At 35.1% G+C, this 11317-nt stretch overlaps 1 protein-coding gene across 3 annotated transcripts; it reads left to right on the forward strand.

Annotated features, from left to right (window-relative positions):
- The first annotated feature begins 1819 nt into the window (after positions 1–1819).
- On the forward strand, positions 1820–10363 carry LOC133877043 (protein ALP1-like). 3 transcript variants are annotated; one of them, XM_062315272.1, is made up of 5 exons: positions 1820–2124; positions 2228–2394; positions 8605–9637; positions 9816–9859; positions 10131–10363. In XM_062315272.1, exons 1-5 carry the CDS (start codon positions 2105–2107, stop codon positions 10247–10249), a joined length of 1383 nt encoding a protein of 460 aa, XP_062171256.1. In that variant the 5' UTR covers positions 1820–2104; the 3' UTR covers positions 10250–10363. The 3 variants fall into 3 exon arrangements, with proteins under 3 accessions (XP_062171256.1, XP_062171257.1, XP_062171258.1); XM_062315273.1 differs by having other exon boundaries at positions 1821–2124; positions 2224–2394; XM_062315274.1 differs by lacking the exon at positions 9816–9859 and having other exon boundaries at positions 1822–2124; positions 10131–10201.
- The last annotated feature ends 954 nt before the right edge of the window (positions 10364–11317 follow it).

Here is an 11317-nt window from a genome sequence, read left to right on the forward strand (position 1 = left end):
TGAGGTGGGAGATCGCTACAAGGTTAGATTTTGACATGATCTCTAGTGTGGGGATATGGTTCTTAAGAAAGCCTTTTCAAGTTTATTTGGTATTGCGTGCATAAATGATGCTTTTGTTATAGATTACGTGGAAATTCCTAGAGCTCCCATTCAGTGGAATGTGAGATTTGCTAGAGCAGCTCATTATTGAGAGGTAGATGTCTTTACCTCGTTTTTCCGTGTATTGTATTTAGGGAGAGTGAGACGGAAAGATGAGGACAGGCTGTGGTGGGTCCCTTCCAAAAGATGGTTGTTTGGTGTTAAATCATTTTTTTTATTAAATGAAATATGAGTCATGTTTGTTGTACAACTTTTACACAATTTTTTCATAATTCTAACAATATTTTTTTAAAATCAACTATTAGTACTCTATTATTATCTGAGAAATTATTTGCCATATACGTTTATCACGGGGAGTTTTAAGCTGCTTTTTAAATTTTAAGTAACTGTATATATATATATATATATGCAAATGGGTGCAACTATATAAACTAATTTTGTGTAATTTTTCCCTATATCTTATGTTGTTATAGACCTACTGCAAGAATCAAAGGCAAGATCTTACTTTCCCAAACATCTAGGAGAAAAAGAAAAAAGAAAAAAGAAAAAAAAAAAAAAAAGAAGAAGGGAAAAAAGAAGTATTGGCCCATCTACTGTAGTGCATGCGCACAACTATGACTGTGGAAAAGGACACTGATTTTTTTTATTTTTTGTGTGTCAGATAATTCAAAGCAATTGTTGGACAAATGCACACATTTGATCTGGATGCGTGCAAGCATATTTTGTTAGAAGAAATTATTAATACTACCTTTTTTGGAAACCAATTCTTTGAATAAAATTTTTTTTAAGGTCATTATATTAATTTAATAATCCAAATAAAATATATTCATTTTGATAACTACCTGTCCAACTTTCTCCCTACTTTGTTGTCCCCTTTAATATTGTCCTTTCTTTTTCTCTTCCCTTATTACTATTATTATATTTTTTTCTGAGCACCCTTTCTTTTCATCTTTACCTCTCTCTCTCTCTCTCTGTCTCTCAAAATGACCTCACTTTTTTTTTTTTTTTTTTTTTTGTGTGTGTTTAATCTTAATATATGATAAAAATAATTCCTACTTATTTTGATTAACAACCTTTTCTTATTTTCTATTTTATTATCCAAAGATAACCAAATTAAATTGGCCACTGGTGCGAAAAATTCATAGCCTCTGTTTACCATTTATGAAAAAGAAAATATTCAAAAGAAAAAAATTAGTGATTTTTTTGTTATTTTAATTTTTAATTGCAACTATTTGGTACATAAATGTCATATTCATCACACTAATTTTGCACATTATGATGTAATATTTTAAGTAATTCTTTTAGGAAAATGTTAGATTTACAACACCAATACAACAACTGTACAATAATCCCTCACATGAGGGTGGGTTCCACATACTGGGGCCCACCCTCATGTGAGGAGTTGTTGTACAGTTGTATTGGTGTTGTACAAGAATCAAATCCCATTCTTTTATATCAACTAATAAAAAATAAAGTCATTTAAAACATGTCAAGTCAACCGAAATAAAATAAATATAAAAAATAGCATTATTTATCCAAAATATAATTGGAGTTTTAATTTTTACTCTATCATTAATATTGGCACGAAATAATGTTCTTTGGTTTCCTAAATAAATTTGAGGGAAACTCAAACAAATCAAGCAAAGCTCTAAAGTTACTCACAAAAAAGAAAAAGAAAAAGAAAAAAAACAAACCTCTAAAGCTGGACTTGTCTCTGGGAAATTTAAGTGCGAAGTGAGAGAAGAGTATCTCAGCCAAAGGACCAATGTCCATGTCTCTCACTTCGCTTGCCACATTGTCTTAAACAGCCACCAAACCCACCACATGTGTTGCTTGGATTTTCCATCAGTTACCCACGCATAGCTTCTCTATTTCAACAAGCTCTTTCTTTTCTTGCATGCTTCAAACAGTTGCACAGACCTACGCATAGAGACAGCTATTGACACACTGTAACTAACAGTCTTCTTTGCATGCTAAGAGCCACTACTTCTTTCATCATTCTTTCATGATCTTCCTGTGCTTGCGGTAAATGTTTTTGTGTTATAACGAATGGGTATTGGCTTTTCTGTGAATTCTTATACAGTTTTTTCTTGCTTTTTTCCTGATTACGGTTGCTTGAAGCAGGTAGGTTTCTGGGTTTTGGTTCGATTGGGTTGTTTCCGCTGATGGGTCCTGTAAGAGGTTCCAGAAAGAGGAAAAAGACGGAGAAGAAGCATGATGAAAATGCTTCTGCTTCTGGGTCCCCTGAAGAGGGGCCTCTAGATTGGTGGGATGAGTTCTCAAGGAGACTTAATGGTATATCTTCTCTGAGATTATGATTGTTTTTCTGCTACTGTTTTGCTTTGTTTTGTTTTTTTGTTTGTTTGTTTGTTTTTTTTCCTTTTTTTTTCAGTTATGATATGTTGATGTTGTTCTTGATGATCATTCTTGGTATAATGGGTATGTAGCTTTCTATCTATATTTGATGGATGGTTCACGGGTTGAATTTAATTTTGTCTAATTCAATTGAGTAAAGCTTTATTTCTTATACAGTTGAAATATTAGAGAACATTATGTACATAAGAAGGATTCCTAATCTGACTTTAAACTCGTCCCTTTACCAAATATTCTGGTTTCATTGTCTTATAGAATGCAAGAAATGATAAGACTAGATTATAAATTAATGAGCATGTAATTAACTTTAAGACAAGAATGGTATATTTGTCGTTGGATAATGCTTGTGGATTATGTTTATGTTTTACAGTACATTTAATTTTAGGTATGTTATCTAATGGCTCGGCCAGAGACTCAAAGTATATAACTTATTTTGAATAGGTAAGAAATTTGAGAATAACTTATTATCTTACTTTACCTGAAATAAGAAAGGAAAATATCTACGGGACTTATTCTTATGTTTTGAAGCTGTGTCGGGTTTGAAGACGAACTTAGCCAAGTCGGAATTGGTTCCTGTTGGAAATGTTGATAATGTGACTGAGTTGGCTAGGATTCTGGGTTGTGGGGTTGCGTCTCTGCTCTTGAAGTATTTGGGACTTCCCATAAGGCCAAGCATATATGGGACGATGTTACTAAAAAGATAGAACGTCGGTTGGCTAGTTGGAAAATGTTGTATTTGTCCAAGGGTGGCAGGCTTACCCTTATCAAGAGTACCCTTTCCAATTTACCTATGTATTTCATGTCCCTCTTTCCTCTCCTTCGGGTGTTGCAAATCGTATATAGAAGCTTCAACGCGATTTCTTATGGGGTGGGCTTGGCGAAAAGTTCAAATATCATTTGGTGAGTTGGTTCGAGGTTTGTACGCCAATCTCTAAGGGAGGGTTGAGGATTACAAATTTGCTGAGGTTCAATCATGCTCTCTTAGGTAAATAGCTTTGGCACTATGGGCTTGAGAGAAAGGCTTCGTGGAGACTGGAGAGTGGTGGTGGATGCTAAATATGGAAGTTCATGAGGAGGGTGGTGCTCTAGGGATCAAGTTGGGGCGTATATGAAAGAATACTATGAGGGGTTGGGGGAGTTTTTCAAGTCATACTATATTTGAGGTGGGAGATTGCTACAAGGTTAGATTTTGACATGATCTCTAGTGTGGGGATATGGTTCTTAAGAAAGCATTTTCAAGTTTATTTGGTATTGCGTGCACAAATGATGCTTTTGTTACAGATCACGTGGAAATTCCTAGAGCTCCCATTCAGTGGAATGTGAGATTTGCTAGAGCGGCTCATTATTGAGAGGTAGATGTCTTTACCTCGTTTTTCCGTGTATTGTATTTAGGGAGAGTGAGACGGAAAGATGAGGACAAGCTATGGTGGGTCCCTTCTAAAAGATGGTTGTTTGGTGTTAAATCATTTTATAGTGTCGTAAGTTGTAATGATGGTTTTCGCTTCCCCTAGAAAAATGTTTGGAGGACTAAGTCTCCAATGAGGTTGGCATTTTTAGCTAGGTTGGCGGCCGTAGGAAAGATTCTTACCATAGACAATTTTGGAAGCGGCGTGCCATTGTGGTTAGTAGGTGTTGTATGTGTAAAAGGAATAAGGAGTCTGTGGATCATCTTATTCTTCATTGTGAGGTTGCTTCTGCAATGTTGAATTTTTTTTCAGTTAGTTTGGGCTGTCTTGGGTTATGCCTAGACGAATAGTCGGCTTATATGCTTGTTGGTGGACTACCAGTAGCAGTCGGAGTGCTGCTGTGTGGAAGTTGGTACCTTTGTACCTTTTGTGGTGTCTTTAGAGGGAAAGAAATTAAAGATGTTTTGAGGACCGTGAGAGGACTTTGGAGGAGATTAAGTCTTTATTTTTCAACACCCTGTATCTTTGGACATGTATTTTTGTTTTTCCTTTGGTGATTAGTTATCATGATTTTCTTGTTCTTTTTGTTCCTACTAGTTAGGTGGCTTCTCTTGTATTCTCCTTGTGTACTTGGAGTGACTTACACTTTTAACGATATCTCAATTACTTATAAGAAAAAAGAAAGCAAAATGAAAATGAAACCCATATTTGGATGATAATAGTCTGAACTGTTCATATTGTGGAGAGCTACTACATAATGCTATGGAGACATGTTCAGTGCAGTCACAGCTTCCATTAAATCCGCTGCCTATGATATGCGGGTTTAAAAAGTAAAGTTGCTTTTTCTTTTCATTTTTCCCCATTGATTTCTTTTATGATTATTATTTTTTTTAAGGAAATTTGATAAACCAATACCAATGAATCTAACAAGAAAAATAAAATTCTCAGATGGTTTACCTTTTGAGTTGGAAGTGAAAATTGTTTTAATCGTTACTTGAAGTGGAGAATCAATAGGCACTATGTTACTAAAAGGTGGAGCTGGTTGTAAAGAGGCCAATTATAACAACCAGAAAAGGAAACGTTCAAAAATATGAATCAATAGCTTATGTAGGCAAGAGAAAGTTTTTGTTTACTATACCACCCACAAGTTTTTCGATTGATTTTTTTCTGCCCTGTTGCCTAAGCGTATGATGGTTGATTTTCTGCATAGGGCATATTTAACATAGTTGAGAAGATTAAAATGGTATAAGAGGCTCCATTAAGCTCTTTGCTTGTTCCTGTTCTTCAATGTGTTGGTCTTATGGTGGAAATTCAAGGATACATCTGGGATTGATCTATTAAATATTGGTCAAATAGATTTTTACTTAACCAAAGAAAAAGGACATTTTTATCATTTGGAAATGGGATGTGGAAAATTGATAGTTTCCATGAAAGGTGTAAGCATCAGATCATTGGGGTGAAGTTTTGAAAGTTTCATTGTCTCTTAAGTTCAAAAACAAAGAAGCAGTCAGTAACTAGTTCATAAGCATGACTAGACCTAATTGAAGATTTTCTTATGATGAAGATAGAGTAACATTTGCCTTCCAAGTTGCCGATAGATTATCCTAATTGTTAATAGAGATGAAAAATCATATAATTGAGAATCAACTCTATATACACACATGCACACACTAGAGGTTGATTTTCAGATTTCAATGTTTAATTTTCTCACCATTTGTAAGGTTGTGCCACTTTTAGATGATTGATTTGTCACACAATGGTACATCTGAATCATGGAGGGACGCTCATTTTGACTCATAAAAGGATATTAAGACTGGCTGAAGAAATTTTCTTTCATCTCTTATGCTTTAAAGTTTGTGCAAAAAATCAATTCAGCTTATTTTGGTGCAGTAGAGATGGTTGGATTGTTCATTTTCTTGTCTGGTTGCTTGGACTTTTAGATATTGGTCTATTTATATGCAGTTATGAGGTTGTCGTTCTAGCCAAATTTGCAATAATAGTTTTCTTTGTGCATGCTATTGGTGTCTGTATTAGAAGTTTTTTACTCATCCCTATTAAATTCCTGTATTTTTCATGCATTCCTGGCTTAGAAGTCCTGCTGATTATATCTCGAAAAACGTAATGTCGATGAAAATGCTCATTCATTGTGCATGTAAGGGCAGGAAGAGGCAAGTAGGAGCAACTGTCTTATATGTCACATTTGATGATGGATATAATTTGAAAGGTGCATGTAGCCTAAATTTGGAAATTAGCTTACTCTGATTTGTCAAGAATCTGATTCTGCTTTTGAATATATTTTCTCACCACAGTTTCTTTGGTAATATTTATAAAATCATTACATGCCATGGTAACCAGTATGCACTGCCTCATTTCCATGCTGATAAGTGATAACTTTCAAAACACCAAGAAAAAATCGTTCCCGTTTTGACTGTAGATTCAGATAAAATTTAAAATAGTCTACATGCAGTGATGTCGCATATATGTATGCATAATGTGAGTGAATATGATCAATGAAGCTCTAGAGATTAGAGAATGTTATGTGGTATATTGCTGCTATAAGACTTGCGATATGTTAGTTTGGGATTCAGTTAGTGGCCACTCATTTATGAGGTCTCAATCAACCTTCACCTAGAGTAAAAATTGCAGTTCTCATTAAGTTTTGAAACTTAGGTACCATTTAGTTCTTCTCCTTAAAATTCTTTTGGTAACCTTTGTAACAATAAACACTTCAACTTCTTTGTTCTGATGGTCAAGTGGAGTAGTGTACCATGTCATTTTTCATTTTTGGTAATTTGAAACTTAAAATTGCTGTAAGGATTCACTGAAAGTAAAGATTGAAAAGAACTTCAAGGCATATATGGCTTTGATTTTGTTTCTGCTTGAAGGGAAACTTATGGTGTTCCAAAACCTTTAAACATTCAATGAACCATAAACAGTAGGCACACAGGACAAACTGCTATATGAAGCTGATGAGTTGAGAAATTAGTAACAAATGAATACCCACAATGGGACATTTATACGTAGAACTGCATAAGCTTTAATGAATTATATTTAAACATAGAATCAAAATTCTCCATTGTTTTATGCAAGTGGTTCAGCACACTTATTGATGATTCCAAATGTCTGAAAACTAGGGATCGTGATAATTTTTCCAGGTCCATTGGTTGAGTCAACTAGATGTCAAAGCAATGATAAACATCTCTGGGGACACTTTTTTTTCTGAGCACATTTCTCAATAGACTAGAAAAGCTACCTCCTACTCTGTATTGCTCCTACTCTATATTGTTTGTTTTTATTTACCTTCAATAGTTTTAAGTCCCTTGATCTAAGTGCCAATGCATATATAGGTTTATGACTCTTATTTGCTTTGTTACTTATAAAGAAGGAAAAGGTGAAAAAAACTGTTTTTTTTTTAATTAAAAAAAAAAAGAGGGGAAAGGGAGAGAGAGTTCCTTCTCAATCTCTCTCTCTTTCCTTGAATTTTTATTTATTTCTTTATTAATTTATCTGTTTGTTTGTGCAAACTAAGCATAATTCTGCTAAAATGTTGTACCTAACTTGAGAAATTTCACTCAAAAAAATTGCTGAAAAGAATTTTGGAAATTTTTAAATTTTTTTCCTTCTTGCTTCATTTTTCTCCCACTTGTGAATCAAACTATGAGTTACTACAAATTGAAATTTTCTCCTCTTCCCTTCTCTCCTCCTTTCAACCTTCTTTACGATAATGAACATAGGACAGGTGCATATTAAAAAAGAAAGGAGAATAGGACTGGTAGTCCTCTCATTTGAAAACTCTGCCCTAGAACAATCTTGGTTAGTGCTAATAGCTCAGATTCATCATGTATATAGGAACTGGAATATACATGGCATTATAAACCCAGCTACGCTTGGATAAAATACATCCGTAGAATTTCTGTATCTCTGGTTGTCAGCAGCCAAAATGTGGCAGTCACAACTTTAATATTGCTGTTAATTCTTTTGAGATTGACCTTCTAAAAATCTCTCCCTCCATGCTTAGAATTAGAGAAAAATCCCATTTTGCTGAAAAAGGGATAAAAAAGAAAACTCCATTCAACATGCATCACACATTCTTGTTTAGATGGATGTTTGTTTCTCATCTATTGACCCCTCAACCCCAGAGCACTCTAGCATAAGAACTGGCAAATTCTTACGAATATCCTTTCTGTATATGTCTTTGTTTTTGGACAAAGTTGGATTGGGTTTTGCATATGCTGAAATGATTTCACTAATAGAAATTTGGTTAGTATAAAGTAGCCGTCAATCTTATAACTGCAAGTTTACTTCTGTATGAAGTTATGGGCAACTAAGTTGCTGAGTGGCGTGAAAAAGATACTTTTATGTTATAACTCAATAATAGTATCATGTCCTTTTCTTAGTTGTCTTCGTGTATGCTTTCCTAGCTCAAAATATATCATGTGTGAAATAATCCATAAATTGATTATGCTACATCACATTCAATCAGTTTGATATTTTTATTTTTTGTCAACCTCAGTTCCAAGAATCCCTTTCGGTATCCTTAGGAAACAAAAATTATACTCTTTGTTTTATATAGTCTATGTATATATATATGTTTTGTATGCCTTCTGTTACCAAGTGACTTTCCTTGATAGGAGAGGATTGAAATAGTATTGGATCTTTTTAATATATCGATAAATCCTATAAAGCTCATTAGTCGGTATTTTCTCTGCTCCACTTCTCACTGCAGGTCTTCAATCTCCATCGAAGGGTTTAGATAGGTTTGAATCTGTTTTCAAGATATCCAGAAAAACCTTTGACTACATATGTTCACTTGTGAAGGAAGATATGATGGCTAAGTCTGCACATTTTGTGTTTGCAAATGGCAAGCCAATGTCGCTATGTGATTCAGTAGCTGTAGCTTTAAGAAGGCTGAGCTCTGGTGAGTCACTAGTGACAGTTGGTGATTCATTTGGGCTTAACCATTCTACTGTCTCCCAAGTGACCTGGCGGTTTGTGGAAGCCATGGAAGGAAGGGGGCTTCATCACCTGAAATGGCCTTCCACTGAAACAGAAATGGCAGAAATAAAATCTAAATTTGAGAAAATACGAGGCCTCCCTAATTGCTGTGGTGTGATTGACACAACCCACATCATGATGTGTTTGCCTCAATCGGACCCCACAAGTAATGTATGGCTTGATCATGAGAAGAATCACAGCATGGTGCTGCAGGCAATTGTGGACCCAGACATGAGGTTTCGGGACATAGTCACCGGATGGCCGGGAAAAATGAAGGATTGGTTGGTGCTTCAGAGTTCAAACGTGTACAAACTCTGTGATAAAGGAGAGAGATTGAATGGGAAAAATTTAAAGCTCTCTGAAGGATCAGAAATAAGGGAATACATAATTGGGGATTCAGGCTATCCTTTATTGCCCTATCTTGTCATCCCCTATGAAGGAAAAGAACTCCCGGAGTCGAGGGAAGAATTCAATAGGCGGCATCATGCCACTCAAATGGTGGCACAGAAGGCGTTGGCGAGGTTGAAAGAGATGTGGAGAATCATTCAAGGAGTGATGTGGAGGCCCGACAAACATAGGTTGCCGCGGATTATTCTCGTTTGCTGCCTGCTTCATAACATTGTTATTGACATGGAAGGTGAGGCACAGGATGAAGTACCTTTGTCTCATGACCATGACTTGGGTTACCACCAACAGATTTGTGGAACCGTCGACATAAAGGGTGTACATCTGAGAGATAAGCTGTCTCTGTACTTGTCTGGAAGGTTTCCACCTTGATTAAATTTCCATTTCTGGTATTTGATTCAGTTAGTTAAAGATTGTTGTCTTTAATTTATAAAGAGCTTCTGGGCAAGGATCTCCTTCTTAAAATTATAAAGGGGAAGTCAGATTGATTCGTTTTAGTCCTAAATAGTAAACTACTTAGATATACATGTATTACAGGGTAAGACTCAAGAAGAAACAAGATGACAGGCTGAGACAAGCAGGTGAGAGCTTGAGATTTGTGCTTCAAAAATAATTTCCACAATTATGGCCATGGGACTCATTCAATAACTGCAATGAGAGATTATTTTTCTTATGTCTTTTACTTTCTTCAATGTAATGTTTTTGTTTCGATTCTTGGTGCACATGATAAGCTGGAAATGAGTTGCAATTACCTTCTTCAATGTCTTTCTTTCTTTTATTTTTCTTTTTAATGGTAAAAATATATTTTATTGTTCTGAAGTCTTCAAGTTCTGATAATTCAATGCCATGCAGGTGAGGGATGTGTACTGGGGAGGCCAAGGCCCTCAGCTTCTGATCATTCCCTTTCCAGAAGCTACTTGCACCTCTGCATTCAGAAGGCAGTGAGCAATCTTCAAATTATGAATGATTAAGAGCTGATAATTCATCGAAAATACAAAAGGCTTACATAATTTAGATTTGTAAAGAGAATATCAACTAAGAAAAGAATTTCATGTAAATTTGATTAAGCACAGAATTTGTCAATATTCGCTGTTCTAATGGGGAGGCTTAAGGCCTTGCAAGTAAGGGGATAAACCTTTCTTTTTACACATAATCCGGTCAAAATTGATTGTTAAATTGAAATTTTTCCATGACATTTAAACCATATAATGCTTACAGAATGTTCCATCTAATGGTTAGGAGCGTTCAATAGGATTTGGAGTTCGTTTGGCTCGCGATTTTGCAGGTCAAACATGCGGTTTTTCTAAACAAAATTGCAGAAAGTATCTTGTTTGAAATTGTGTTTTTAAAAAATAGCGGTAAACTTAAAAAAAATTTACATTTTTAAAATTGCAGGTAATGTGGTACGTTTCAGAAAATGTACGATAAAGGCCAAATCAAAATTTTATCGAGACGCTTAACTACATATTTAGAAATCGTACATTTTGAAACTGCAAAATCAGACGGGCCTGAGTAAAATTTACTTGAAAGAACGGCTCATCACAACTGGTGCTAATAGAGCCTTTGCAAGCATATCAAACCCTTACGGATCTATATATGAATAGGCATGCTCAGAATTATATATGATTATCACGAGATTCAAGCTCAACCTAGGACAAAACATTATTGCTAGCTACCTTCGGTGAAAGCATGAATGAGGGGTAAGCCAAATGTTGATGAGGGCCAAATCTAGTTTTTGGGCCCAAATAAACAAATATTTTAAGGAAAAAATTCAAAAGAATTTCATGTGTGGAACAAAGTTTTCATTCTATCTATTCCTTAAGATAAACCTATGCTTTGGGATTATATTGATCCCTTTATCAGCTGTTTGATGGGTAGATTAACTCTTCCTGGCTGCCTACCTCAAATAAAGCCCTCAAAAATATTATAACACCACTATATATATATATCTTTGGGAACTAGTTAATCCTAAAAGGTACTCTCTCTCTCTCTCTCTCTCTTTCTAAATAAATAATCTCAAGACATACTTAACAGAATTT

This window comes from Alnus glutinosa, chromosome 9 (genome assembly GCF_958979055.1).
Source record: "Alnus glutinosa chromosome 9, dhAlnGlut1.1, whole genome shotgun sequence".
Classification (NCBI taxonomy): domain Eukaryota; kingdom Viridiplantae; phylum Streptophyta; class Magnoliopsida; order Fagales; family Betulaceae; genus Alnus; species Alnus glutinosa.

What these genes read in the sequence shown, in the direction of transcription:
- LOC133877043 (XM_062315272.1), top strand. Translation starts at nt 2,105, where the DNA reads ATGATCTTCCTGTGCTTGCG. An exon ending in ATGATCTTCCTGTGCTTGCG is followed by an intron (nt 2,125 to 2,227) that starts GTAAATGTTTTT and finishes TGAAGCAGGTAG; the next exon opens with GTTTCTGGGTTTTGGTTCGA. An exon ending in TCTCTGTACTTGTCTGGAAG is followed by an intron (nt 9,638 to 9,815) that starts GTTTCCACCTTG and finishes CATGTATTACAG; the next exon opens with GGTAAGACTCAAGAAGAAAC.